The sequence below is a fragment of the Ciona intestinalis genome, chromosome 2 (genome assembly GCF_000224145.3).
Source record: "Ciona intestinalis chromosome 2, KH, whole genome shotgun sequence".
NCBI classification, from domain to species: Eukaryota; Metazoa; Chordata; class Ascidiacea; order Phlebobranchia; family Cionidae; genus Ciona; species Ciona intestinalis.
In genome coordinates, this window is record NC_020167.2 from 3,286,138 (window position 1) to 3,309,132 (window position 22,995).

General features: G+C 35.1%; 5 protein-coding genes across 8 annotated transcripts; 3 read left to right on the top strand and 2 right to left on the bottom strand.

Moving 5' to 3' along the window:
- The first annotated feature begins 162 nt into the window (after positions 1-162).
- LOC100182846 (Golgi-associated plant pathogenesis-related protein 1-like) lies at positions 163-2,405 on the top strand. Its single transcript, XM_002125524.4, has 6 exons — positions 163-273; positions 362-481; positions 891-984; positions 1,039-1,190; positions 1,902-1,985; positions 2,154-2,405. Exons 1-6 carry the CDS (start codon positions 252-254, stop codon positions 2,324-2,326), a joined length of 645 nt encoding a protein of 214 aa, XP_002125560.1. The 5' UTR covers positions 163-251; the 3' UTR covers positions 2,327-2,405.
- Positions 2,406-2,595: 190 nt separating this feature from the next.
- LOC100178885 (Golgi-associated plant pathogenesis-related protein 1-like) lies at positions 2,596-5,015 on the top strand. 4 transcript variants are annotated; one of them, XM_026840506.1, is made up of 5 exons: positions 2,609-3,316; positions 3,706-3,793; positions 3,850-3,986; positions 4,079-4,156; positions 4,540-5,015. In XM_026840506.1, exons 1-5 carry the CDS (start codon positions 3,289-3,291, stop codon positions 4,698-4,700), a joined length of 492 nt encoding a protein of 163 aa, XP_026696307.1. In that variant the 5' UTR covers positions 2,609-3,288; the 3' UTR covers positions 4,701-5,015. The 4 variants fall into 4 exon arrangements, with proteins under 4 accessions (XP_026696309.1, XP_004225717.1, XP_026696307.1 ...); XM_026840507.1 differs by having other exon boundaries at positions 2,627-3,316; positions 3,721-3,793; XM_026840508.1 differs by lacking the exon at positions 4,079-4,156 and having other exon boundaries at positions 2,596-3,316.
- Positions 5,016-5,156: 141 nt separating this feature from the next.
- On the bottom strand, positions 5,157-10,205 carry vsp (voltage-sensor containing phosphatase). The gene is given in 11 exon segments (NM_001033826.1): positions 5,157-5,342; positions 5,644-5,739; positions 5,886-5,983; positions 6,480-6,666; positions 6,739-6,889; positions 7,237-7,318; positions 7,709-7,871; positions 8,197-8,314; positions 8,523-8,654; positions 9,590-9,799; positions 9,916-10,205. Coding segments are annotated over 11 exon segments (1,713 nt in total).
- Positions 10,206-10,761: 556 nt separating this feature from the next.
- On the bottom strand, positions 10,762-18,326 carry LOC100183595 (RING finger protein 150). The gene is made up of 9 exons (XM_002124928.3): positions 18,112-18,326; positions 17,162-17,365; positions 16,400-16,478; positions 15,544-15,670; positions 14,790-14,922; positions 14,273-14,424; positions 13,305-13,404; positions 12,006-12,080; positions 10,762-11,390 (listed from the first exon to the last, which is right to left on the bottom strand). Exons 1-9 carry the CDS (start codon positions 18,268-18,270, stop codon positions 11,262-11,264), a joined length of 1,158 nt encoding a protein of 385 aa, XP_002124964.1. The 5' UTR covers positions 18,271-18,326; the 3' UTR covers positions 10,762-11,261.
- Positions 18,327-20,125: 1,799 nt separating this feature from the next.
- Positions 20,126-22,339, top strand: LOC104265464 (poly(U)-specific endoribonuclease-like). Its single transcript, XM_009859515.3, has 6 exons — positions 20,126-20,284; positions 20,545-20,593; positions 20,650-20,796; positions 21,149-21,250; positions 21,406-21,528; positions 21,588-22,339. The coding sequence occupies exons 1-6, from the start codon at positions 20,270-20,272 to the stop codon at positions 21,656-21,658; spliced, it is 507 nt and encodes a 168-aa protein (XP_009857817.2). The 5' UTR covers positions 20,126-20,269; the 3' UTR covers positions 21,659-22,339.
- The last annotated feature ends 656 nt before the right edge of the window (positions 22,340-22,995 follow it).

The following is a 22,995-nucleotide window of genomic DNA, read 5'->3' on the forward strand; positions in this document are numbered from 1 at the left end:
ATAAACAGGTATAAATATATGTAACAAATTAATTTGACACGTCAGAATCCGCGTTTTGGACCAAATAGAATGGCCTATTATTTACCATTTGTCACGGAAGCAAAACAAACGTTTGATTCATATATACGTTATACTCATATATTCATATCCGTTTTTGCGCATTATATAAAGCAGGATCGGTGAACAATATCAGCAGAATTTTGAAAAGTTATTATCATATAAAGGAGGGCAAAATATTATTTACCTTAAATATGAATACTAGTTTAAAAGAAGGTAAAAATAACTGTGAGCTAAGAATATTAGCGAGTATAAAAGTCGATTAATTAGATATAGTTTAATTAACGGTAAATCTACTTCTCAGAATACAGTCAACTCGTAAAGGATATCGGCAAGGGAGGGGAATGGACACCGGAGCGTATAGACATCTATCAAAGAGCTATGGCTTATAAAGCGTCGCAGGAGGCATTGCGTCATGAGTTCGGTAATATAAAACTACACGTATACGTAAAAAAAATAATTTAAATTCTGAACTTCCTTCCAATCATGTTTAACGATCTGTTTAAAATCTTCAGTACAACTTCTTTTTTTCAAAAAAAAACAAACCGTATATGGTATAGGGCGGGGAAAATGAGACAAATTTTTCATTCCATTTTTTTGTCATATTTGGTAGTAAACAAACAAACAACGTTCACAGCATTATAAAACTATCCTCACGAATCCCATATGTAGACCGTTTTTAATTGTTTTAATCAATGTCAGGATATATTTTATCTGCTAAAGTTGTCTCTCCACACCCTATAACATATATAATTCTTACTCCACCCCACTATACAAATTATGTTCTTTTACCACGCTGCCGGTTGACAACAGCTTCACTTTTTTGCATTTAGTCAACGGAATACTTCCGTCTGTGAGAGATGACTTTCGGAACCAGGTTCTTGAACGGCACAACCAATTAAGAAACTTACACAGTAATACCAATGGGTATGTTACATACAGAAAATACAAATAAATGATTTAACGTGTTTTTTTATATAGGGTCACTTTAAATGTACAACTTCAAGAAGAGGCACAAGCTTGGGCAAACAAACTCGCTGCAGACAACTCTGGACTTCTCCATGACGATAATCGCAATGGAGCTGGGGAAAACTTGTACTTTATGAACAACAGCCTTATGTTTTCTCCAACTGGTAAAGCATACAGTAGGATGGGAGAAGATGGAACACATTTTAACTACATTTTTTCGTCTTATTTAGTAGTAAACAAAGAACATTCAAAGTATTATAAAGCTATATCCTCACGACTCCCATAGACCGTTGTTAATTGTTTAAAACACGACCAGGATACTTGGATATTATGTGCTAAAGGTGTCCCATCTCCCCCCACCCTACTATATATATATATAGTTTTGTTTTAATACGTAGCATCCCCTTTGTGGAAATGTGAGGCCCCTGGGCAAGACTCCTAATGGTCACTGAAGCGTTGTTCAAATTGTCAGCCACATAGAAAAACACTCACAATAGCCACATATAGTGAAAGGGGGTAAGATGGGACACCTTTAGTACATATAATTCAAATGTCCTGATTGTGTTTAAAACAATTAACAGCGGCCTGTGGGAGTCGAAAGCATACAGCATAATAATTCTTTGAATGTTCTTTGTTTTACTACCAAATGGGAAAAGAAAACAGAATGAAAAGGTGTACCATCTTCTCCCACCCTACTATACATATAATAGCCCATTTATAGTTCGTAAGCGGGGACTGCGTGTATAAAATAAAACAACTGTGCTATAAAATGACTTTCATGGCCATGTCACGTGAGCACAAAGGCGTGACATTAAATTAGATTGGCAATAGTTTACATTCATATATTTGGGGCTAAAACAAATTTTCTTCGATAGGTGCAGAAACAACGGATGTTTGGTACAAAGAATATAAGAACTATAACTTCATTACAGGGCAGAGTACTAATGGGCAACCTATTGGTAAGTTGCAGATATTTAAATTTAAAAATCAAAAGGCGAAAAATTACAGTTGACTCAAAAACGGTATTGATTCAAACGAAAAACAGATATTTCAGAATTGGCCCAGTAATGACCAACTGTACCCCAATTTTAAAAAATGACTTCAGTTATTCCCTTCATTTTTCGCAGGCCATTTCACGCAAGTTGTGTGGAAAGCAACCACCGAAATAGGAGCTGGCATTGCATCCGACAGCCATGGAAAATATTACGTTTGTGTCAGGTATCGAACAGCGGGAAACACGCAGGGCCAATATGTGGATAATGTGATGACAACAAAACCCGGCGCACAGCTCCCAGCTTAGACTTGAACAAAACATTGCATGTATTTTTCCTATTTACATAATCGGACCTAATATACACGTTAAAAACTCCTATGCAGACTTATACCAAGCATGCGTCATAATACCTTTGCTTTTAAGAACAATATTCGCTAATGTTAATAGAATAAAGAATTAATTACTCAATACGTCGAAACGGAAGTGTCAAATTACCTGCTTAGATTAGTCGACACAATGCCTGTTCCACGCAAGCCAACAGCAGTTTACTCCTAGGCTGGTTACCGCGTGGTTTAAAGTTGCTTTAGGAATTAAAGTATTTTTAGCTGAGTAAAAAATGATACATTTTTTTAGCTAATGTATAAAAATTGAAGTTTTGAGAATGCATTGACAATAGGGGAGTGTTTAGAAACCGGTGTCGTGAAAAAGCAGAATTACAAGCATGTGTGTCTGGCACTGGTTGACCTACCCAATTAAGATAATTAGTAGCAGCTGTTCCACGGTTGCCCCTAATATATTTGTGCAGCTTGTTCGATCTGCTATATATGTTACACAGTTCGAACAGTGTGTGGTAGCTGCTGTTAGGAAAGTCTACAAAGCAATGACATATAGCGAGGCAGCAAGTAGAGTTGGACGACAGTCAAACAGTATGATCAGTGAAATAGCATACACATTAAAATTTACAACCTGTGTACTGGGTTCTTGTTGTTTAAATACGTGAATATTAAAATAATGCGAGCACATTTTGAACGTTGTGGTAATATTTTGGCAGCAAGGCTATATAGAGCAGTTAGCACTGACACGAACTTAATTACAAGCGCCCAAATAATACGCATGGAGTGTGTCATGTCAAAATCAGTACCGAAAGTCGTCATATACTACGTTAGTTAATGTCACGTTTAAGCGTCCCAAATTTTCGATTAAGTTAAGCTATATACTTAGAAATGTGCTGACAGCGTGGAATAGATACGACAATTTAAGAAGATAAAATGAGGACACACAATGTTTGTACTGAAGGTAAAAGTGAATCAATCAAATTAGTTCTATTAAGTGATTTGATTGCGCTATGTTTTATTTTTTTAGAATAAACTAGTAGAAAATGATATAGGTCAGATGTAAATTCAAGATAATAATACTGTGGGGTTGAATAGAATACCGTTAGTAAACAAACCCATGTTTTCTGATTGTAATTTAAACAATTATAACAACTCTTCGTCGTGATATGCTACGGTTATATAGTTTTGTAAATATTTTTCGTTTACAAATAAATGGGTCAATAAACAAATGAAAACATGACCCATCTTACCCCAACTTACTATAATATAAACAAGTAATAGTGGAAAGTGAGTCTATACTCTATATGATAGATAAAAGTGATTGTGTACTGAAGTTTATTTTATAATCAGATATTTCATTTACAGAGGAAATCATAATGTTTGAACAAGAATGCGTACACCGTCACAACCAACTAAGAAAACAGCATGGTGTAAAACCGTGAGTGCTAAAGCTTACCAACAACAGTATGCTTACTAAACAAATTCTGTTTCCAGATTAAGAACTAATCAAGAACTACGCAATTTGGGGCAAAAAATTGCGGAACAAGCATCGGCAAAGGGAAAACATGTGCAGCTAGACGACGATCGATACAGCTACAACACATGTCATGTTATTTCTCGAAAAATGAACGGTAGGTTGCTTCAACGAAAGTTTGCTTACACATATATGTGTCTTCGTACTCTACTAATTAAACAAAATTTATACTGTAATAATTAAATGCAGGCGCCAGCATTGCGGACATGTGGTACTCCGAAATTACGTATTATAATTTTAACAAGCCGCGACTAGATGACATCAACGGTAACTTTTGGTTGCATTCGTATCGCTTTGTATTCCTATATAGCATATTTAACAAAAGGAACGCTTAATGGTTTCGAGAACTAAATAAGTGGGTTAAGATGGATACATTAGTTTAATTAGTCCATATTCTTTTTTTAAGAATTGTCTTTAAACAATTAACAACGCCCTTTTGGAGCTGTGAGGATATGGTTACATACTTCTGTAAATATTTTTTATTTACTACCAGATGAGTCGAAAACAGATAACGAAACAATATGCCCGCTTGTTTATTGAAATTATGCAATAATAATAAAATAAACTTTCGTTGCTATTCTAACGTGCGGATGCGTTCAAGCAATTTCTATGAACAAAACATACCATGAAATTTAACGTTATTTTCACAGGGCGTTTTGTTCGTATGATCTGGCGAACTGCTTCACAGATTGGCGTCGGCGTGTCACGTGACGCAGCAGATAATGTCTTTGTCGTGGTGGTTTACAATAAGCCGTGTTATGAATCGACCGACGAATCTAATTTGAAAGAAAACGTATCGAAACCGATATGAAGTCATCTCCCGGTCGGTTTCGCTTCCCCGCACTTTCACTGTAACGTCATTTTAATCAATTCAGTTATGCTGTGACGTCATTTTTGTTTAAAACACTGTGACGTAAACTCAGTTTATTCCGTTTTATAATTGACACAAATACCATGAAAGTATAACAGCTATACTCTGAACAGGCATAGAGAAAACTATCTAATGCATTTAAGTTACTTTTAAAACCACCAGCACATGATTGTAATGGCAAATCAGGGTTGTACATTTATAAGTTATCAGCGCCAAAACGACTTATATCCCGCCAAATACATATATTCACGAACATATCAGCAGTTATTTATTACTAGGACCGTGATGTGCATTGCTACTGAAATTGCACACAAGGCATACGGAGTATACACAGTATCTCATAAATAGGCCAAAATATATTGCACCTTATAGCACAGCTTCCAAACTGAATACAAACTAAATGTCTTCAGCATCTGAAAACGTAAGTTTTACAGTGAAATTATCCCTGTAGATTTTCCAAGTTTTCTTTTTATGCGGATTGTCGATCTCTTCTCGTTTTAAAGTCACGTGATCTCCTTCAACCAATGACGTGTTGAACCAAAAGTAAAATGGGCAGTTGTCGTATCCCCGTGGCAGAGATTTCTGTCAACCAAACTTCAGAATTAGTGTATATTGCTATAAGAGGCAAAAGCAACACATTTCCAAAATTATAATATATATATTCACCAAAACTTTCGTATGTGGTAACTCGAAAGCGGATACAGCACGAGACGTATGAAACGGAACATGTGTGGTATAACGCAGTGGTTCATAAATAAATCTTGCCCAAGGACACTTATACCCAGAACGGTAGCAGCATAGAGTTTTGAATCTAAAACCACTGGGTGCGGACGCAGGCGCTATAGGCACCGGACAATTAAGAAGTGTGTAAACATGTACTTACCGACGTCGACATGAACCTGACTTTAATATCTCCTGCTAACATAGGACAGTTTTTCACCTCACACGTAACACAATCATCCGTGGCGTCGTATTGTAACTGTACGTGTAAAGACATCGTATTAAACAATTTACAATGCACTCTGTACAATCAACAACAAAATTTAAATTAATGTGTAAAACATAAATTAAATATGAAAGGTAATATAAATTACTTGAGTTCAGAAAAACGAAATTTTAGCTTACCGCACAGTTATAACCTTCAGCAAACTTGCAGAGAAGAACCTCTTGCCGTTCAGATACGATTTGCATTGATAAATCAGAACCATTGCCCCTACCGACTCCTGGTGAGTAAAATTTTAAAAGTTTTGTTTTCAAGGTATTACTGTAGGGCCTTTGTTGAGTTATGTAATTAACTATTTCGGTGAACGTTATAGATATACGTAATCTTAAAAAAATAATTTTTTTTACTTGCATAACCTCTGTACGTCCTGACTCGTTGTACCTGATAAACGTGTTTTTTTATTATGGTTTAACGAACTCAAACAATGGGTATTTACTAAAAAATATTAAACGATAATACTTCACCCCCTTAACTAAACGCTATTCCAACTTAACTACTGCTGAACTAACCAAATCAGTCGGTGACGTTTTGGTGAACAACACGACACGACAATGGTGTTAAATACTCGGCCCTTGCTGCAGGACTAAAAGCGCCGCATGCTATCTAAAGGCAAGACAAGGTAACAAATGAAATACTGCCACGTAGTGCAACCTTTGAGCTAACCAGCAGATATAAAGCTAACTATTTACATAATCCATACAAAAGAAATAACAAACCTTGTATCGCAGTGATGGTGACTCCAGTTACCTTTAACTTCTTCATCGGGGGAAGTTGTCCTCCGTAATTCTTTTTGATTTTCTCAAAATAACCTACATAGCGGATCTGGGATGCGGTCTCTACTCCTTGGAAAACGTCACCCACTTCGAAGTCGGTTCTTCTGCTTCCAAAGTATTCTAACGCCTCCTGTTGAGGAAATAATAAATTTATTAAAGAGTTCTTTGTATAGAGGAAATTGTAGTTTAACAGTGGGATTACCTTTGCCGTATCAAACTTCCCATCTTCAAGCAGCCACGAGCTGACCAAGGTACCAGTTCTTCCCTTCCCGCCTTTACAGTGAATCGCTATCACGTGATCTGGGTCTGACGTCATCCATACTTTTGCGTCATCTATGAACTTTAGAAGATCACTGTGGAATTCGCAAATACCAGATTAGATCAGGGATTTAAAGGCATTTCTTTTTTTGCATTTTAAAAAAATGCACAATTTCACATATAATGCGCGAGTTGGGGTAAGAAGGTGCATTGTCCTGTTTTAAAGTAAACAAAAAACGATTACCGAATTCTATAACCTGATCCCCACGACCCTACAAAGAAACAATATTAAATGTAAAAACCCGAATATAAAATATAGGATATTATGTTCGAATTTTTTTCACCTCACCCCACCGTACTAGTTATATATGAGAAAAAACGGGTGAAACAACTCAGAGCCAATAATGGTTTTTGAATTTATTTAAATCTTATTGTTACTTACACTAAGGTTGGTACATTATGGTCGTCAATCATAACACGGTAGACATGATTGTCGAATTTTGTTTCGTCATAACCCCTCTCGCCTGTTTTGAAAATTAAGTGATAAAAGTCATCTTTAACAAAAAATTATATTGGTACAAAACTGACCAAAACAGTGTAGGCAATGCTTTGGTGTTAATATGTAAAAGAGTAACATATTTGTTGTACAAAAAGTAATTACGATAACAAGTAAAATTATTGAATGATTTTCACTCTTCCTCGCGTACCCATAAATACAACGACAGTCGTAATACACATCTGCCAGCGAGTTATCTCGTGCACAAGTTTGTAGGTGATTTTGGTTCTGTACGGCTGACAATTTGGACTACGCATTAGTGACATTTCAGAGCATTACATGTCTTTCGCCTTATCCAAAGACACAGATTAAACTCACAATAGTAGGACCACACATGATTTTTATACAAATAACTTACTGCATAAGTTGTAGATGCGAAACTTGTCCGGGTGCTTCGTCTTGAAGAAACGGCTTACCTCCCCGATCGGGTTTCGGAACAAACTTTGTCGTCCACTGCTTGGGAACGACATTGCAATCACGTGGTCAGTGACGTAGGTGAGGTCAAGGTCAAACCCGTCTTTCTGCGGAAAACGACAAATGGGTATAGTAATCTATCTTATTTGTTTTTAAGGAAAAATGAATGAAGGAAAAAGAATAAATTTTGCAACATATTTATCCTCGCGTTACGGGGCAGTGATGGTCGTTAAACCACGGGGGTATTTTATACACGTCGTGCTCCCTTGCGAGTTATCATGTTTTTTTTCTTGTTGTTTTTTTTTTATGTGTGGCCGACAAATAGGACACATCATGAAGGGCCACTGGGTTGCGGCGATTGCAGTTGTCTTTCCAAAGACCTCTGCAGTTGTCTTGCCTAAATAAGGTAATTGACGTTGTTCGTGTTATTACCCTGTATCGACGCTTGTTCTGTGATATTGTTCTTCTGCTTGAAGCCTTCATTTGTTGATGGGAATAAAATATTCTTGCTAATCGAACCACACGCAGCAAACGGGCCAACACAACCAATCTGAAAACAACAAAACCCAACAGTTAAAAACACATTACGTAATATAGACAGTTGCATATTACAAACATAGCCGGTATAAATTTACGAACCGACGTTTTGACGGGTCAAACACGTACAAATTGTGTATATAAAACACAAATGACAGAAGGGGTATAAGACGTAGTGGTATTGTGTGACGTAAAGTGGTATGTGTGACGTAGTAATATACCTCCCCAAACCATCGGCTCCTGTTTCTTGCACGTATTCATCTAACACAGTGTAAAATATCGTGACGACGAATGTGACAACGATAATCAAACCATCAGCAACCTCCCAGGGGTTGGTGAAGAAATTCTTGGGCCTATAAATGTCAAAAGTATTTAAAAAATCCTTTGTTTAATTAATATGTCTAATATACTGTGCAGTACGATGGATATCTCATATTCTTTTATTGTGTGTTTTCACAACAAAGGTAAAAATGGACCATCTTACACAGGACTATACTATATAGTAGGGTAATGGGGTGGGATGGGTTTTTATTCCCATTTTATGTTCGATTTGGTAGTAAACAAAAAATATTCACGGAACTGTATAACCGTAGTCCCGCCAGTCTAAAAAAAACGTTGTTAAAAGAAGGTCGGTAAATATGTGACACAGGGTGCTAATGATTTCCCATCACACCCCATGGTAGCTTAAATTACATTCCAAAGACTTGGTGGGGAAGCACGGAACGCCAAACTAAGCCTTATTATACCGTTAACCTAAACAACTACAAATTGCGAAAAGTGATACATATAGCCTACAAGACTAACTTAGTAGAACCACAAAACCCAGTGACATGAAAAATATAACGAAGACCATGTCTTTGTAATCAGTCATTTTCCATTTATTTGCTTATTCAAGCTATGTTAATTTTTAACTATTCCTCAACTGCATGCAAATTAATTTTGGGTTCGATGGGAACTAAATTATCATCGATCTGTTGGCAGTAATGTGGTAAAAGCATAAACAAGAAAACATATTACGAGTAATAGAGGGTTTTGGTATGGGTTTTGGTATGCCGTGATAATACACTAGGGTAGGGTAAAACGGGACACCTTTAGCACATATACCATCTAAATAACTGGACCGTGTTTTAAACAATTAACAACGGTATATATAGGAGTCATGAGGATACCGTTTTATAATCTTTGAATGTTCTTTGTTCACTACCACATTGGCCAAGAACATATCTTAAAAGGTGTTCCAGCTTCCCCCACCCTACTATATAATACATTGTGTTGTACATAAAGTTACCCGTATGCAAATATCCTTAATCCTAAATCCAGCATGAAATAACAAGAAAGAGCCAAAGCCATCCCGTCATAAAAGGATTGGGAAGATTCACTTTTTCCTGGAAGACTGAGATCAATGATCATGAGGATGATGTCCAAGAAAATTAGGAAGACTCCAAAGACTCGCATCCCTAGATGATCAATCACTGCTCGGACACGAAACTGGACGCGACTGTGAACGAAGAGAAAAATGATCATTATCAGTACCTCGCTCACAATTCAAGTTACATCCGCGAATTCATATATTTTATTACAGTTTAATCACCATTTACAACTAAACACACTTACCCTACACCAGTAGTAGGTATCTCCATTCTCCCATCGTCCACTCCATGTTCATTCTCGCCCCACCATAGACCTGAAATCTCGGGTATATCTATTCGTTCCTTTTCACTCGGTCCTTGGTCTACATCATTCCAATGAACTTTCTTAACCGATTCACTTTTTCTTGGCGCAGCTTTCGGCGGAGCAGTGACGTCACCATTTATCGTGACGTCAACGACGTTCCGCATGACTGCACCGTCAACGCCAACTAAATCAGCTGGAGGACTAAAATCTGAACCGTCGAATCCCTCCATGGTAAAAGAGTGATGTACATATCACTGAAGGTGGTGGTAAATGTGTAGCAATGTAGTTGGCCGAAGCTGCATTCGTTTATCATTAACTTGGTGTGTATAGGCACAGGCCGGTGTGCATTGGATGCAGTAAAGCAAAACTGTTTTTGTTTGTCCGCTATTGTGTGCGGAATTTGGTAAATAAATGAAACACGTCATTCAAAAAAGATATGTTACACCTCCGTTTCGTATTAATGTGTTAACAAGTTAGTAATTAAAAAGTAACCTATTTATCGTTTTTCAAGTTATCACATATATAACTTCGCGAATAAATATAATTTTCTTGTTTATGTAGGACTGAAAATTTGGACAACCCATAAGGGACTACTGGGTTAGCGCAATCAACCTTTAAGTATTTTGCTTAAGGACTTACAAAACCTACAATAGTACCAGCGTCCAGCTTCGAAACCACACCGTCAAAGCTAGAGGCGGGCTCTAACTTTGTTCCACGACAGCAGAAAAACATTTGAGCTTGGAATATGTCTAACGGGTGTCATACCTAAAACTACAGCATCAAAAATGGAAAATGTGCACAGATTTATTAGGTCTTTTAGTCAGAGAGTCTGCGATGAACATACAGTGCGTAATTACAAGTGCATGTGGAATACTGGTTCAGAGGGTAAGGTATTAACGTAACTGTGCCAAGAATTAGCAACTGTAAAATATGGTAAAACTGAATCTAGATTTGAAATACAAGGTTATGAAACTACGTGGTATTGGCTGGAGAAGACAGGGGGTTCTCAGAAAGTTGGGCTAAAATTGAATAAAGTTGCTTTTATATAAGTTTTGTACAGACTTTCTTAATGGTTAATTTAGAAACTTTACACAATCAAAATAAAATAACTTTCGGAGTTTAAGAGCGATGATCAGGAAATAGTTACACTGGAGTAGCAAGAACGTAGTTAAAAATTATGTAAAACGTTTTGTTTTTGTACAATATCGGTCTACATGAAAAATGCAATTGGTAATGAAAAATAAATGTAAACTGAATTGAAAAAGAGGGAACACTCGAATTCAGGATTAAACAGCAAGGTGCTCCTGCTGCTGCTCTGATGTTTTTGGTTCAGTGAAGTTACTTGTGGACTGTGCTTGTTCATCATCTGTGGTTGTTGTAGAGGCTGGTGGGCTGGGTTCTGTGGCAATGATGGCCTAGTTTGTAGATTGAGGTTAAGAGTTGTGCTTGGCAGTATTTAGTAGCGGTTTTGTATCACTCTACCACAAAGGCACGGTATATAGAATGTATGAATGAATGTATCTTATTTATTCAAGAGGAAATGGTAGCTGTTAAGGTGGCTGAACACAGAATTCGCTTGCAAAGTCGTATGCAAACCTGTGTTCAATTCCGCATGCGGCAGCAAAATCCAAACAAAACGGACGAATTCCGGATACTGTGTACAGCCACCTTTATTGTCCAGTGCCATGACATAGTTAGTTAACGCATATGCTTTTAACCCTAACCAAGAGGTAATGAGTTTAAGGTTCGTCGCTGCTACCATTGTTTGCATATGTGTCTTTGGGCAAGAGACTTAACAGCAATTGCTCCAACCCAGTGCTCACTATGAGATTGTTTTAGTTTTCACCGATAAATATAAAAAAAAACCCAAAGTTACATTTGTGGTAACTTGTAAGCTGGCATGAAATGTATAAAACCCATGTTATATAATGACTGCCGTTTTTAAATTATGCAATTTCACTGAAAAAGCCTTTTTATATATAGACTGCTCTCTTTAATAATTGATTAGACAGACATGATTATAAATTTACCTCCATTTCCATATCTTGATTGACAGAATTAACTGAGACCAGAGCCCCATCATTAAAATGGCCACTATCATTGTCCTGAAATAACATGTAATGTCAAATAAATCTGTCATTGTCCCTTGCCTCCCAATTAACGTGCTGCATTGATTTTCTGTCTATTGCTTGTATGGTTTATTCGCATCTACACAAACAGCTGCCTTGGACAATTACCGTACTGATTAATTATAGCAGCAACAACTAAAATTAAAATATAATTACCAAATAAAGACCAAGGCTGAGTCTAAAGGTCAACCTTTTAGGTCTTTAACCAAAAATGTTAAAGCAAAAAAAAAATTGCAAAATTCTTGAAATTCATTTAAGAACACATGGTGTCCATATAAAACATTAAACAAAAATTTAAACTTCTTAAACTTTGAATGATAGTTATAAGGCCAATCTGGTCAAAATACAACCAGAATAAAATGCATTTAACATTAGAAGTTGTATTATTTTGAGGCCTAGAACTTTATTTTCATATCCAGTAAAGCACTCATGCATTTTGAAACTTTTACGGAGTTTTTGTTTAGTGTATTACCACCAACAATAAAATTTATTTTTCCTTGATTGCAGATGCAAAAAAGAGTGGACAAAAACAATGCAAACGAAATTTACTTGAGTATTTTCCTGATTGTGTTTTTAAACAATAAATATCGCTATTTTAACATCTGCAAATATTCTTAGTTTACTACCTTTTCAGACAAGAAATTATATGAAAGTATGTCATACTCGACACTACCCTAATATTAATTCAAGTTGTGCACAAAGAAAAAGCTGTAGTTTTTTTGTGCAAAGTTTCGAAATGCATTACTGGATATTACTAAATATAAAATCAATTCAAGTTGTAATGTAACAATATTACAACTTACAAGTTGTGACATATTAATATTTTAAGTCATAGTGTAATCTTGATTCAAGTTGTGATGTAGGCCATGTAGGTCTCAAATTATACAACTCGTCATATCAAAACAATACAAGCTATTTTTATCCTAAATGTGCTTTATTCGTGATGTATTTTGACCAAGTTAGGTTCCCATAGATAGTAGCCAGTATGTGAATTGGTGGCAGTTTACATGCAGTATTTATAAGGATTTGATTAACACAGAAGGGCATGAGTTATTCATTAGGAAGTAATTACCAAGTCTACCTGATGAAGCAAACATAAACGTTACAATGCCAACAACAAGATTGTATGTAATTTGAATGCTTGGGGAAAACTGGTAGAACAAAATTAGACCACACTAATAAGAAAGCATGATAACGCACCTCACAATTCCCAGTGGTCTTGATAATGTTGATTTTGCACATCGGACATGTGTGCTTTGTATGCAGCCATGGATCTACACACTTCTTGTGAAATATATGCCTGCAAAGATCAATATTTTAATATCCACCATGACAGGAGATGAGTAAAACCTATATATCGGTTTAAGCTCTCAGAAATAACATGGCTTATACAAATGAATTGGGCTGTGTAGAAATGTCAAATGGGCTCTATAAATACATTGAGTATTTTGGTATACACCAGTAGCAATTAAAGACATAGCAGAAATAGCACTAAATAGAACAAGCCAACTCAGTGCTGTTTAAATTAGACACAAGATTTAAAAACATGGCCCCAGGGCATTTTATGAGGATTTTATATTTATTAGTCATGCAAGAACTGTATCATGTACGAACATGTTCCTAGAAGCTTGGTGGGGAGAATAACAAACATATTATTACGTGATTTACTAATCATGTGTTCTGGCAGTTCTGCTATACCGTATCTTCAAGTAAACGTGTGTGAATAATTTATGAAGCAGAATAGTTACAAATAATTTTGAATTGTTTTAGTGGTTACTTAAATAGTAACAATGGTTTTACAATGAGCAATAACCAGAAATAAATGTTATTACTTATAATATACCATTGAGGAGGCAATTTTACTTTAAAAGTTTTAGCGGTAAATCCAATGGGGGACATATTATGTGTTTTTAAAACAAACTATGTACCTGTATAATATATTACTAAACAAACAAATTAGGGTTTTAAATATTGGTGTATACCACAGGTTCTCAAAGTGTGTGCTAAAAATAGACCTCAGTGTGCTGTAAAAATATCTCTTTTAAAAAGAGTTTTGGTATATGTTGTGTAAAATATGACCATTTTTAAGATTGTTGTCTAACAGATGCAGAAGATTCAAATGTGCCCCACACCTAAAAGTTTTAAAACCCAGTGTACCATAGACTTACCGGCAAGGTAATTCACGAACCACTTCAGCTGTCTTATAGTTTTCAATACAAATGGCACACACAGATTCTGTTGATACAATCTCATCATTTGGTTTAATGGTTCTAGTTTTCAACTGCATGACAGCGCGCTGGGCCAACCGGTTACGATGGCGCTGTATGTTGAAAACAAATAGGAGAATGCGCGGTTACTTAAGTAGTACTGTCATTCTAAATACATAAAGAAGTTATAAATTAACCACAGTAAATAAGCATACATGTACTCAATGATACTCTCAGTTTTTAGGCTTAATATTAGTGAAAAACTAGGGAAAACCATTTTTTAAGTGCTATTAATTGTTGGCCTACCTAGCAACAGATGACAAAACAAAAAAGACATTTTAATGGCTTTAACCTACTGCATAATATAAAGGCAGATAATCAATAGATACAAAGACTCTTGAAAGGTGTTTCTGATAAGCGGCTCATTTTGCATCAGCATAATTCTTTATAGAGAAATCAATAACAGACATTGGCATACCATTCCACGATTGTGAGCTTGTAGTATTCGTAGTCGTTGGATGTAATAAAATATAAGCCACGCCAAAGACACAAGCATTAGAATCATGAATGACACCGATACAAATATGATTGAAGTCCTTTCAAGTTGAAATCTATAAAAATTATAAAAAAGGATAGGAGTGTAAAAAACAGGGACATGATTTTTTTGCTTAGGCCTAATGTAGCTGATTTTTGTGTCCTGACTCCTGTATCGCACATTGTATTCATACAATGATTCCCAAATCTTACACCAGGTGTACTACTCACCGAACAAGAATTGTGTTTTAAGTTGTATTCAAGCAATCAAGCAACTCAATTAGTTGTAACAAATTCACTTTTTAAAAAAGTGGTCTCTGGTCTGGTATGCGCATTAAAAAAAGAGCAAAAAACGAAAACTAGTATGTAAGTTTAAAAAATCTTAAGCGTAGGCTACATTATGTATTCATGTATAAACATTGTTTTAGGAAATTTTTGTTTTTGTATAAACGTGCTCAAATAAATTGAAAATAGTGCTTGGCCTGAAGACAGAATGCTCACAGCTGGTATTCAGGAAGTGGTTCTTAATTATAACCACACCGACCTGAAGGGCAGAGTGCAGTATGTTATGATTCAAAGCATTTCCAACTCAAATCATGACAGGCCTGTATAATTATCACTGTTTCAAAGCATATCAGTTGACTCCCCACATAATTAGTAACTTGATTAATAAAATTAACCACAATTCAAGTTCTTACCCGCTTGTTTCTGGATATTCTTTCCCAGCTTCGACAAAACAATTCACTTTTGTTCCTTGCTGAGCCAAGTTACCAACGCTTATTCCAAGCCCATATTTTATCATGACAGAAACAATTTTGGTTGAATCTGCATTTAACAGTTTTTGTTAAATAAAACAGTCAACACTGTGCAATAAATAAAACAGTCACTACTGTCCCGTTATTAGGTAATGAAATAGCAATTTAGGAAAATTTGTAAGGTAATTTATTAAATTGTAATTGGTAATTGCAAAAATCAATGTGTTTACCAAGTTTACAGATTGTGCAAACTGAAACCTTGGATATGGCATATAAGTCAAGGACGGTCACACATTGTATTGTAGCCTACACATTTTGTAGGTATAGATTTATATTATTGCATTGGCTATGCATTGTTTATACAGTCAATGGGCTAAAACACAGTCAATACTGTCCAGTTATTGGGTAACGAAACAGCAATTCAGAAAATTTGGAAGGTAGTTTTTTAAATTGGAATTGCACAAATCAATGCGTTACATAGTTCACAATCACATATTCATAGACCATGACATGATCACACATTAAATTGTAGGTAAAGATTTATATTATCGCATGGGCTATGTAATTACTAATATATATACAATATATAAATACCTATTTATATATATTTAATATATATATATATATATATCCATGTTATTCAAAACTGAACTTAAATAAACTGCCAACAAAATTATTCTTATCAGTTTTACGACATATAATAGCTATGGAAAATGTTAGAACTTTTCAAATATATACTTAATTTTTACAGACACTTTAGGGACGCAACATTGTTCTATCAACCTAACAAAGTGTTTACCTGCATGGCTCATTGTCTCTAAGTTTGTGTTCTTTTCCAAATCATAAACTATTATGCCGCTGGCATTCCATTTTGCAGCCTGTTAAATGAGATTAATTTATGTATTATTCCTGCAGGGCCTACTTTAAATAAAAGGACAAACATCTAATCAGTTTATATGGGCTTAAATCAAAAGCAAATATACTAAAATGTTGTTACAGACATACTATCATTACTATGTATTTGATATCCAATGTGTTTTTCTTTCAAACATTTACTAAAACCAATGACATATGATCTGAATTGTTTAACAGAATGGACATTTAATACAGACAAACAAATAGGTGCATTCTGTGGGAATAAATGCAAACAAACTAGTATTCGGTTGATACACTGTTGTAATTTCATCTTGTGATATTTGCTCAAACTATTGAAAACAAGTCAGTCCTAAGAATATTTTATTGAATCAGGGCACAACATCATACCAAAATCAACTCGTTACATTTTTACAACCTGTTTTTATCAAAGACTGTAAACACGAAAATTTCTACCAGCCATTGTTGTACAGTTTAATATTGTCTTTTTCAAGACATTGAATAAATCGGGGCTTTCCAAACTGGGGGAGTTTACATATTTTACACAAAGTATATTAAACAATTAACCATGAATGATAGCCCTAAATTTTAAAAGATTAAAAGGAGCTACAAACAAAAAGTTCGTGCAGCGGTAAAATAGATACCCACACAGAAGTTCATATTCTGTCCTGTATTAATTTTTACTTACGTTGTCAATTTTTTCTGCAAAAGTGCAATTTCCGCGTGAAACCAAAGCAAGCCATGGAGATGGGAGATGAACAGAGCCGTAGTTAAACTTACAGCCATCTCTTATATCATTACTGGTCACCGCGTATACTATTTGACCAGAGATATTTTTTATAGGAGAGTGGAAACCATATCTACCTACTTCATCAAGTGGATCTGTTGAACCCTGTCAACATACAAGACAAATTAACATACTTAAAATTTTAAGTGTATAGCATACAAGACAAATTAACATACTTAAAATTTTAAGTGTATAGCCTAAACTGAATATACTCCACAAAAATTAGGCGAGCATTTTAAACAGTTACAGCCAAAACTCATTAAGAATTGAGCCTGTGTAAATAAAAATAGTAAATACCATTTGTGGAGAGTTGTACAAGTAGTGAGTTTCAAATTAGGAATTGATTTGATGATTTCATTTGATTTTATATATATATATATTATTATAAATATTGTATACATTATATGAACCAAGATATGTTTTATTAGAATGAATGTTACATGATATTCTTGGTACTCTAAATAAACTTAGCCGATCGCAGTTACTTTAGGTTTTTCCTCAGCCAACCAAAATTTAGTCGTATATTTTGATGTTTAGTCAGCTGACTAAATTGCTGTGCATTACTTATGACAGAACAGAAGTTAGTTGAACTAAATATTTCATTTTACTCGGGTGACTAAAAAAGCAAAATTCAATTCAGAAGGCAGATATTAAGCCTAGTCAAAATTGATTATTGATAACCTAGGACTTAGGCAGTTACGTATTTCATTTTAAATTGGTTCAACAATAAAATATATGACCCTGCATTGGACATACAATTGTACCATATGAAACATGCTCTAATGCTAATGCCTGTAGCTGCAGTAATAAAATAGGAATTTAAAAAACAGCAGCAATAAAATAGCAATTACCAATGTAACAGTGGATCCGACATGTGAATCTTTGTATTGAAATTGAACAAAAGCACCATAGTAAGAATTGCTTCTACTAGATTCATCAGTACTTAGTCCCATAATTCCATGTGACAACAACACCATCAGGAAAATGCACAAATGTGTTAAACGTATCATACTTATGTAAACCTCTTAAGTAACATTTACTAGTCACAGCTTCTTCCTGGTACAAAAATCTTGTAATGAACTTATTAATCACACGCATGTTTGAGTGTGAGCGTTATACTATACGCTACTGTATAATTATAAACAGACTGTCCAACGAGTAACTAATCTAATACAATAGTTATATCAATATACCACGTTACCTGACATGCACGCACGTATGTTAGTATGTAGATACGTCATAGCACAACCTGACGTAAAAGCGTTCGTTCCTATGCACAGAAACGTAACTAACGTACAAACACAACCGCAATGCATAAACAATGCAAGCATTACTCCAGTGTCTACAAATTTCTCCTTACTATACCTATTCAACAGACCGTAACCGATTCGTTCGAAACAAAATGTAAGCAGGGGACTGTCCAAGAACTCGACCTTATTTTATTGGTTTCTTTGACCAATAGCGAAGACTGTGATAAAAAATATATAAACGTGGCAATAAATAAAGGAGTGAAACAACAAAAACAAGACTGCCGAGTCAAATAGCGTTTATAATAATTTTGATCACGCAAAATACTACTAACACTGACATACTTTCTGAAAAATTGTGTAGCTTCTCATTATAGCTTGCCACGTTTCTACTTAATGAGCTTATTTACTACGGTATCGCGCTACGGTAAATTTGCCATTGCACGTCTTATATTGTTCGGCGTAATGCGGATATCCCTAATGGCCAATCGCTGTCGTGTAAACAATATAGGGAATTAATAACTGCTTCTCCGTGTATAAACGTTCGGAAATTGGTGACCAAAGCGAAACATCCTTGCTGCAAAGACAATAGTTCAATATCCGTAACTATAGGGGTAAATTACTTAATATTCCGTGAATTGAGATATACCGTTGCCCGAAACAACGGGATTTCCCGTTCTCGTATATCAACAGTCCATGGCAAATAACAAAATGCACCTTGTGCTTTGCAGATGTCGGTTAAGTTAGAGCATAATAAGCTACACTCTAACTGATGTTTTATTTAAACGCGACAATTAAAGAGAACAAATTATAGTGTAGAACATATATAGTAGGGTTGGAAAAGATGGGACATCTTTAGCACATAGTATCCAAATATCCTAATCGTGTTTTAAACAAATAATAGCGCTCTATAGGAGTCGTCAGAATACAGATTTATAATTCATTAAATGTTCTTTCTTTACTACCAAATCGGACGAGAATTTAGAATGAAAAGGTGTCCCATCTTCCCCTATTCTACTATATCTCACATTTTTGTTTTGTCCGCTCGCTGGCTTTTTCAAGTAACTAGTGTAAAACAATAAGTCCCAGCACCCCATTCCAAAAGTACTCCCCGTATACAATGATTTTAAGACGTGTACCATGGAAGTGTATGATCGATGGCGGGGGGTTTTGGTGGTACAGAAAAACCATTCGCAACGTATTCAATTTGTGTGGGTGGATACGATGGTATACATATATGTTTTCAGCCTCTTTTTCCATAGTTTTGCCGGTTTTGGTGAGATTTAGCGGGAATTTAATATTTGCAACATAATATTGCACTTTTCTTTGAAAAAAAAGAATAGAAAAGAGTTTCCCACTTTACCCCATGTCCCAATTCTCTTCGCCCTACTACATTTACACTACCTATAACCGCTTGTAGTTTACGCGACATAATATACTTCTTCACGTGGTGGGCAATATCTGGTAGCGTATATTTAACCGCCGTATTTGCTTTAATCCAAAGAAACTATACTCAAAGTAAAAAGAACGCCTAAGTTCATTCGCAATGAAGCATGAAGTATTTTACTGCCACAAGGGGCGTTATATGAACTGACAAATATTTGTTGAGTGGTTTTGAAAGTGAATTGAATCATAAGGGTCTATTTGCTTCCTCTCATACTATTAATAGGTTAATTTTGACTTTGGCTTTAATACTTCTTATTACCAGAAAGAACCAATAGTTTTGCATTAGCATTTGTAAAACACGCTTCAGGACACAGCAATGCAGAGTGACCAGGTATAAAATTTCAATATAAATGCATGAGAGTTAGCTTATGTATCTCTACTTGTTTTTTAATCTAAATCAACGACTTCGTCTTTGTAAAATTTGGCGCAATCAAAACCGTCTATATAGTCTGCACTGCATCTTATACGTTTTATACATGTATAAACCTATAAAGCTTTTACGTGTAAGGTCAGTTGAATCTAAAAAGTAACATAAACCTAACAATTTCGTAGTTTTATATTTTTTAATTAAAAATTATTTTTGTTTTACAGATAGTTTATTTAACGATTATTGTTATCGCCATTGGAATACTTTTGCCAGGTATGTTAAAATATACACAACCCAAATACTTGTGTTTACTGCAGACTTTTTCATAGGTCGGGCACAAAACACAGCGCAGACAACATCGTGTCAAGGCAGATGCCTCGACCCAAAACTTTCAACTGATAAATGTCACTGCCATGAATCATGCAGATTCGACGGGGATTGCTGCAACGATTTTGTGGAAGTTTGCGCCAATCAAAGCACGTATTGCCATATTTATTGCATAGAACAACAAAAAATTTAAATAATAGAATGCAGATAACGGAACAAATCATTGTATGAGTAACCATTAGAATAATATATAGTGGGGTGGGGAAAGATGGGACACCTTTTCATTCAATCTTCTCGTCGCATTGGTAGTAAACAAAGAGCATTTAAGTAATTATAAAACCGTATCCTCACGACTTCCAAAGACCGTTGTTATTTGTTTAAAACATAAAATCAGGGTTTTTGAATATCAGGTGCTAAAGGAGTCTAACTTTACCCCACAGTACTATATTTAAGTTTATCATTTTAAACCGCAACATACAGTGAATTCTTTTTTGATTGCAGGTTGCAACTGCAATACCACCACTTCGAGTTGCACTTGTGCCGGGGGTTGCCTGAATTTGACCTCCTGTTGTTCAGATTACTTTGATGTTTGTAATATCCCTCGTGAGTATTTTTCGTTATACTGTGTATCATATACGTCCAATTAAGCATTTTAAAATTTGCCAGTATAAAACTCCCCCGATAAATTCTATTGGGGGTTAAATACTTCGGTGGTAATTCATGTCTAAAATCAAGTATTTTACTATACACGCATATAGGTAACTGCGACAACAGATGCCATGAGACATACGACAAGAAACTGGCGTGTTACTGCGATGAGGTATGTGTGAAATACTCAAACTGCTGCGACGATTATGAATCAAAATGTGGCAGCACAGCAGGTATATAAATATACAGCTTCATAACTATTTTCACGGTTAAAACCCATTTTACACTTCAGGTGACCGAATTAAAGCTACAAATATTGTTGGGCTAGCTACTGTGATGCTACTATTACTGCAAGTCATGTGAAGTTACTAAGTTAAACGCGTCATGGCCCATTTACAATCAAATATAAGCCCGATTATGTATTACTTTTACACCACATTTTGTGCAGCTTTGTAAGTTATATTCCTTTTAATTTATCTAATGGTATTAACAACTTAGCATGTATAATTTTCATTACTGGTTATGTAGCGAATATTGATCAAACGACACATTCGCACGCGTAAGAGACGGAATAAGCCTATTGCGGACATAGTGTGCACGATGTTCGTGCATGTGTTATAAACTTCAATACGACAATGCATAAGTAGGGTCGGTTAAAAATGTAAAACGTGGCTTGTATCACAACAACTTTACTATTTTAATCATTAATCGTTGCCTCATCATCTCTTAACGATTCATTTACGTCAACATTTCTAAATACTGCATAAACGCAGCATTTTGTTAATATAAATTGCAGCATATCTTTACATACTGTGGTCAAAAATAACGACTTTTGATTTGTTATTCTTTTGAGAAATGGCGAATTCTTATCGACACATTTCACTGCTTTGCAAGCAAAATAAGTTACAGCATAAAAAGTGTTTTGATACCCAATATGCCAAAATTTAATATTTGTCGATGACAAATATAATAGTATATTAGAATGGGGGAGGATGGGACACTTTGTCAAGCGAGACTTTTTTTAGTTTTCTTACGGATCTCCGATTAATGATAGTCAAAAAATAATGTTACAGAATTATTCGACAGTATATTATCACGACTTTATAAAACGCGCGTCAAAGCCGATTACTGTTATTAAATATTTAAAAAAATGGAAAAAAGAATAAGTATTTTTTGAACACGTAAAAATATGCGAAATAGTACGGTTCTAATTTTGAATGCTCGCTAAATCATAGTGAAGACGATGAAATGTTGTAGTTTGCGAGTGTGAACGATTAAACTATAGTTTCATAGATTCTTAAATATATATATATCTATATGTGTATAGTTTTATTTAGTAAAAAAATGAGATTTAAACACGAGGAAATAGACAAGGGTCAATATGACTTTCATTTGGGATAAAAACAACACAAAAATATCGTTTTAAAGTTATACATATATATATAGTGTTAAAGGGAAATAAAACTAGCACAGATGGTTAATTTCTTCTCGTGTGTTTTAATATATATTTTTTGAAATTGCTGTTGTCAATTAATAAAGGAACGAAACTACTAATTCGTGGTATCACCCAAAAACCGTCATGTATTTTGAATTTGGAAATATTGCGCAATATGTGCTTAAGTGTCCCATCTTTCCCCACCCTACTGTAGTATGGTGGCGGTGGAAGGTGTCACACCTTTTTATTCTATTTTTCTCGTCCC